The sequence below is a fragment of the Nesoenas mayeri genome (assembly GCF_963082525.1).
Source record: "Nesoenas mayeri genome assembly, chromosome: 4".
Classification (NCBI taxonomy): Eukaryota; Metazoa; Chordata; class Aves; order Columbiformes; family Columbidae; genus Nesoenas; species Nesoenas mayeri.
In genome coordinates, this window is record NC_137540.1 from 22081078 (window position 1) to 22088353 (window position 7276).

Here is a 7276-nt window from a genome sequence, read left to right on the forward strand (position 1 = left end):
TTGAGGTTCAACAGCAAGAGCAAACTCTTACATGTGTGACACCCCATGTTGAGTCTTTATGACTTCTCTCCTCAGCAGACAAGTATCTGAGCAGGCACCTAGTAATTCAAATCTGCTGCTAAAGTGACCTCTACATCAACATACCCTGGAACTTGTAAGGACTTTGCACAGGTCCCCAGCTGTACCTGTCAGCATGAAGCCATTACCAAGCAGATTAAGAGCAACATTTAGTTAAATAATGGGGCTGAGTTAGAGATTAGAAATGATGACACACGTCCTTATCTGAAATACAGATCAGGATGTCTTAAATGTTGCAACCCTGCAGATCTCCGTCACCTGAGCAGAATTCCACATGCACAGTAATAGCTCTGAGCGCTAAAAACTTCAGGATTTCAATTGTGTGAAGTAACACCTACGCTCACCTGTATATCTTACTGAGATATCATCTTAGAGAACAAAGACAGAAAAGTATATGAAGCCTGTGTCATCATCAAGCCTGCTGACACAGATTATCCACCGACTGCTCTAGAGGTAAAGAGATGAGAAGAACTACCATAGACTCATGTCAGATCAGAAGACGCCTTCAAAAGCCTTAAGAGAAACTGCCATTCAAAACACAATTATTGATGACAACCACGCTGCTACCAGTATTTCTCTGTTTATTGTGCCTGCCCTGCAAGGGACGGCAACCTTGAGTTAGCGCAAGCAGCACTTACTCAAGAGCTCTTATGGGTGGCAGGAGCTACTTGCCCAAATAACAGTGCTCAACTGCAAAGGCAGTAAAATATTTGGTCTTTAGTTTCAGGCATTCCATTAGTCTTCTGATGAACTTTTATCACTATGCAAATAATGCAATTTATGAAAATTTCAACAGCTGAAGTAACTAGAAAAAGAAACTGTGACTTCATCTTCCTTGATCCAAGAAGCCACATTTAAGCCAAGCTTGGATAACAAAAAATATCCAGCTATATGCAAAGTTCAGCACGAAGGTGGGATACAGCCCTTTCAAGTTGAGAAAGGTATATGTAAAAGTGCATTCTTTAGAGACCATATTTGAAATAGCTGAAGAAAAACTGAAGTATGGCTTGCAAAATGTTAAGGAGATTGTAAGGGTATTGCACAGGTCTCAGAATAAAATGGAAATACTTAATGTATTTTTTTCCTCCCAGGTAGATTCACTGTTTTCCCTCCTCGAAAGCACCATTACTTTTAGGTATTATGTTTTTCACTGCAACACTATTTTTTCAGAAATATTTAGCATCATATAAACACGGAAAACATCATACATTCTCTTCACCCCACTCCAAGAATAAGGCAGGCATTTTATTCACTGAGGGCAGGTGCACATCTCATGGTGAGAAAAAAAAAGACTGGAGAAAGGTAAATGCAAATTCTGTTATCGCCTGTTTCACTGAGCTTTGGCAAAACCTCTGGTGAGCCTGCTCGACACACAAAAACACAAACTGTTCTAACTCTGTCATGCTGTCAAATGTGCTTAATAACTTGTAATATTGACTAGGAAACTAGCTAGCTTTATGAAAGTAAGAGTCCTTTATGAGACACATTAACACCTGTTTGCTGAAGAAGTACATGCTTCCACCAATCAGCCAAGAAACACAAATTCAAATGACACTTGCACAGTTCTCTTCCACCAAAAGTGAGGAGATCAGTTTATCCATTTATCCTTTTTGAATGCGTCAAGTTTTAACAGCCCTCTGCCTTCTGGAGGCATTTTTCTATATATACAAACCAAATGTTCCTACAGTTAAAATACAGAAATAATGTGTTGCCACAGGCTTGTAAGGTTTAGTTTTTAAACTTAACCAGCGAAAGTCCGGTGCAAATTTATAACCATGCATCTTCAGAAAAACAGCTTCCTTGCATTATCATTTTCTTATTCTCATCTCAACATTTCATCTGAGGTACAACACATTCGAGCACCAGCTAAGAAGGAATAACCATTATAGGACACATGAGAGCAATTTTACTAAGCTTTCATTATGGGGAAAACAACATTTATAGTAGCGAGAGCTCATAAACATACTAAAGCTACACTTTCAAATATAACAACAATAGAATATGTTTTTTTAAATATTAAAGCCAGCACTTCATTTTTATTAAAGGCAAAGTAAAATACAGCAAAAAACCCCAGCAAATCTAATGATAAGAATTGAAATGCAAACAAAGAATTTGGCATCATCTTGAAAAATACCACCCCTGTTCCCATTTTAGTTCATGTCTTTTTTGTTTAATGAAGGAGAAGAAGGGGGATGGGGGCAGGGGAGGGGGGAAGAAAAAATAAAGCAATTTGCCTGCTCACCTGGATACGTTTTCTGGAATGTACTCTAGAACTGGATACCCATCGCTTCTTCTGGATGCCAACTCCGAATGCGACTTCCAGGTCTCCACTAATGTGCTGACGGGAGGGAAGGTGCCCAAGTGCTGGAACGCCTGCTCTCGAGCCACCGGCCGCGACAAGGATATTGTGCCTTGGGCACCGATCCTGTAGTGAAACGACTGTCCACCTGAATTTACACCCACGATGGCAGAGGATGGGATACTGTTTTCTTGGTAATAGCTGCCATCGTCAGGCTCCTGCTTAATTCCCACAGGTAGGCCTGGATTTGGAAAACCGCTACCCTCACAACTTCCATCAAATGAAGAAACAGGTGGTCCTAAAATCCCAGAAAGAGAGTAATAGTCTTTGTCATCCATAAAAGAAAAATATGAGCCATCTGTAAATGGGAAAGGGTTTACTGTTTGATTCCCTTTGAAAGGGGCACCAGAACAAGGATGCTTGGCCGACTCTTGCTTCACTGGTACTGAAAAGGGGGAATCGGAATTTATTTTGCTGCTGTCTCCGATGCACGCGCTGCCGAACGACCCATCTGGCTCGGGTTTGATGAACTGCACAAGGTTCATCTGGCTGTTGTTGGAGATGGTATTCTCCATTTCCTCCATTTTTGGGAAGGTGAGGTCTTGAGCACTCTTGTCTTTTGTTTCTGGACTGGGAACGGTATCTTGGTTTCTGCTAGGTCCCGCTGGCGTGCCAGAAGCTGGGAAGCCTAGAGAGTTGTTTACAGGGCTACAGATGGAGGATCCCACAGTGCTGACTGCTGGACTAGAACGAGTGGACCTATTATTGGCATTTGAAGGGCTGGCAATGGAGCTCCTTGAGTTCAGGTTCGCAGGACTGGACACAGAAGATCGCATAGGGATATTATTAGGACTTGAGACGGGAGATTTCACGCTGCAGTGACTGGGAGGACTAGAAATTGGTGATTTCATGCTACTTATAGGGCTAGAAAGCGGAGACCCGACACTGCTAACGTGCGCGGGACTGTGCAACATAGACCCCCGGTTTTCAACGTTGGGTGAGCGTGACAAAGGGGTTCCCTGGCCAATAGGGCTGTGCACGGCAAAGTTCCCAAAGTTAGCAGTAGTTGAGGACACAGAGTTAACTCCAGCAGGACTACACACCGAGGAAGCCATGTTCTGAGGGCTGCAGCCTGAAGGGCTTTTCTCTTGACACACGATAGGGCTTTTGACAACAGCGTGCATGGCACCACCATTCACCGCGCTCCCAGAGTCCGACATCAAAGACCTCAAGGGCCTGCTGGTGCCGTGAAGGGGAGAAGAGCAATGGCCATTCTCCTTGTAGAGCTTCACCAGCTGCTCTACATTCTGGTAGATCTTTCCCGGGCTTCCCTGGTTCTGCTGATCATAAGGGTAATCAGCGTCTCGTATCGAATCCATATACAAACCCATGGATTCAGCCACCGTCGCCGACAGCTCCTTCGATTCCGTTTCCGTTTTGATGTCAGAGGGCAAAAGACCACCAGGCTGAGCACCGTCTTGCTGCAGGCAGGAGAGCAGCTCAGGTTTTTCTTTGTTGTTTCCTTGAGCACCACTGTTCGCAAAAGCACCAGCAGCGCAGCTTACATTTACAATCTCCATATAGTTACTGTCACTGGTCTGCTCTCCAGCACCTATAGAGGAACACTCCACAGACTGAGAAACTTGACCCCACCGTCTCTCCATATCTAAGCCTTCTGGGTAGCTGTGGTATCCTTTTGTCTCCATAACTAGCAAAGACATACACAAAAAAAAAAAAAAAAAGTGAAATTAATAAATGACAGGACAGTGTGGCTTCCTAAGGAAATTTCCTAATTTCCTAAGGAAACAAGGCATATCCGCTCAGTCTGTCTATCCTCCTCTCTGTCTGCCTGTGAGCCTGGTTTCCCTGCCCCATCCATCATCTCTCAACCATTTGTTCAATTTCAATCAAACCAAGGGAAAAGGTCTCATGGATATGACAGCCCTATGGGTTCCGAGAGAAGACCGGTCAGCAGTTAGAAAAGACCCCAATTATTGCTCCCTGCCTCAAAAAGAACCGCTTGGCAACGTTAGCACAACCACCACCCACTCTCACCAGCTGCTGCCCCATGGCTGGTGCCAGCTGACTTGCCCCTTCATGGCTGTACAAACTGCTTGTAAAATCACCTGAGGAGACACAAAGGGTGGGCTGGTTGAGGAGAGTAGTAGTGTAAAAGTTGAGTGCACAGAGGAGGGGCATCAAGTGAGGCAGGGATGCATGGATCTGTAATTCTGCAAACCTTCGTGGCAGCCAGCAAGAGGAATACGTACAAAAAAGTAAACCTTGTTCCAAAACAGACCCCAAAAAAATCCTTCCCATCCTGTATGCCACTCTCTCCACGCAGGGATCAAAATGCATGACCTAGCCTCGGTTATTCTGAAAATTACATATAAGTAACAGCAACGGTCATACATATATATTTTTTTAAGGAACTGGCTCACAGTATCATTAGAACTGTAGAAACTCAAGTGCCAATAGTTACAATATCAATATTGTGCAAATAATTTCTTTCAAAATGTATTAATTTTTCAGTATTTAGTTTAGTGTTTAATCCTTTTATCTAACACTACTTTAAAATGCTGTTTTAAGTAAAATTATAAAAACAAAACAAAAATCTTAAAATGAATGACTCAAATACTTCTTTGCCCTTATGCAGAACTATGGCCCTATGCCTACATCCCCCTCAAGCACAAATTGTATTAGAACATCATCGTATGTATCAAATCAGATTCCTACAGCCTAAAATTTTCAGACAGATGTGCCTATTTTCACATGAAGTCACTCCCTGATAATCACCTGCCTGACTTCAGTGCTGAGCAAGCCTAATTCCTAGAGAAATCAATTGCAGCTGTGAGTGACCAGCATTTCTGAAAACCAGGAAACTTAGTTAAGGCTTCAAATTAGGATGTAAGTGAACCACTACGCACCAGAAAATTTCAGTCACAGGCCTAACATTACATGGGTGCATGAGCTCTGTAGCGACCTCTTCCACAGCAGTAAATTTCCAACTTCCTACATAATCAGTAGGCAAATATACTTTAAAACTTCAGCGAATAAAAATCTGGGTCACACAAAGGAAAAAAATAAATTAAAATACCCTGGTCCTGTAGTTCCAGAGAGAGAGGCACTGCCTGGTAAATATAACCAAGAGCATCAAAAAACAGCAGAGAGATTATTTGTGGACTGACACGAGTTCAGTTTAAAATGATAAATATAAATTAGGAAGGATGCAGCAGGAAAAGGGATTTTTTTAGGAGCATTGGTTTCTCTTGCTTCCAAGCACCTCGGTGGATACTAGAACTGAATAATCATCTCACAGGCTGCTGATAGCATAAGGGTTTGGTTTTGCTCTTCTAAGCAGAAGTTATTACAACTTGGCTAGCATGTTTACCCAGGGTATCCACACTTTACCTACTGCACAGACATGCTTTTTTACCAACTTCCACTAAATGAATTTGACTGTGGGCTAAAACATACACAGACAACAACAGAAACCAAGTCTATGTTATGTATCAGAACCAAGACAATTCACACCTGATATTTTGCAGAAAAAAGCTTATATTTACAAACACAGCAGTTTACTCAGACCCACACACACCAGAAATGATCGGACACTGTGAGTTATGTATTTCTCCCCCAAACATATCAACAAACACAGCTCTCTGCAGCACAAGTCTCCAATCAATCAGGCATGAAACCAGTTTCACGGCAACGGTCAAATAAAAAAATCAAACGGTACCTAGTATCCCTGCAACCAAAAGGTCACCTAGATACAGGAAGATCTGAAATAAATTCAGTTTCATAAAAACCAAAACGATGGCTCAAGCGACCACCCGCTTCTTATTCCTCGGTGTTTGTAAACACAATTGTCCGTAAGTTTCGCTGCCTGCGAGCCGCCTCGCCGACACAGAAATGCCCAGGGGACCAGAGTTTTCGGGTTTTCCCCACTTTCTCCGCGGAGCACCACAGGCAGGTCGGCTGCCGGCACCGCCACCCACGCACCCCGAGCGCGGAGCCGGGGACACGCACACGCGTGTTAACAACCACGCAGTCCGCGTGCACTCTTATTTCCCCACCCGCCCCAAGCGATGGGGAGCATCGCCGCAGCTCCCAGGTTGAAGGCACCGACTTGCACCCCTAACAGCCTCCCCGTCCCGCTTTCCCGCATGCACAATCCGGACTGTCACGCGTGGGGGAACCCAACAGTGCCTGCAAGCGAGCGAGCTCCCTCTCTCGCAGACGCCTCCCGGGGAGGGGAGGGGAGGGGAGGGGAGGGGAGGGGAGGGGAGGGGAGGGGAAGGGAAGGGAAGGGGCAGGGGGGGCCAAACCTGCTCCCTCCTGCCGCCCGGACCCCCAAACGAAGTGAAAAGGCTTTTTTTTTTTTTTTTTTCCGCGCAAACGCCGTTCCCCAGCCTTCACGGCGGAAAGGGTCTGGGTTACCACTCTGACACCCCTCCCACAGAGGGCACGCAGGGGAGCACTCCCCCGCCCCCGGTGCCGAGCCCTTCAATATTTTCCCCCGCCGCGGCGGCCCCAACTCCCGGAGCGGGTCGGGGAAGAGCGGCACCCCGGGTCCCGCCGCCCCCCGCCTCGGCCCCAGCCCCGCGGTACCTGTTGCGGCGGGGCGCGTCCCCGAGCTCCCGCCGGCGCGGAGGGCGGCGCGGAGCGGCGGGGCGGGCGGTGCTCACCCTCCCCTCCCCCGTCTGCCCGCCCGCCCCAGGCGCGCTGCGTCGCGCCGCCCGGTGACACGGAGCGGCACCCGGGAGGGGACGGGAAAAGGTGCCAAGTCCTTTAAAAACATGTCACATGCCCAGATAAAGTTCAAGTTTACGTCCCGCTCGCCGCCTGCTCTCATTGGCGGGCGGGAGGCCGAGCGCCGCGCGGCTGGGGCCAGCCCGC

At 46.4% G+C, this 7276-nt stretch overlaps 1 protein-coding gene across 3 annotated transcripts in view; it reads right to left on the reverse strand.

Moving 5' to 3' along the window:
* NR3C2 (nuclear receptor subfamily 3 group C member 2) overlaps positions 1-6998 on the reverse strand; it is a gene marked incomplete at its 3' end in the record, with an annotated part of 201279 nt that extends 194281 nt beyond the window's left edge. For 2 of the 3 annotated variants that reach the window (XM_080343532.1, XM_080343530.1), the window contains exon 1: positions 2321-4373. In XM_080343532.1, the coding sequence (XP_080199658.1) occupies positions 2321-4098 (1778 nt within the window). In that variant the 5' untranslated portion in view covers positions 4099-4373. Of the gene's footprint in view, positions 1-2320; positions 4374-6988 lie in introns of those variants that run through there. The other variant, XM_080343531.1, reaches the window with a different exon arrangement.
* Between the last annotated feature and the right edge of the window lie 278 nt (positions 6999-7276).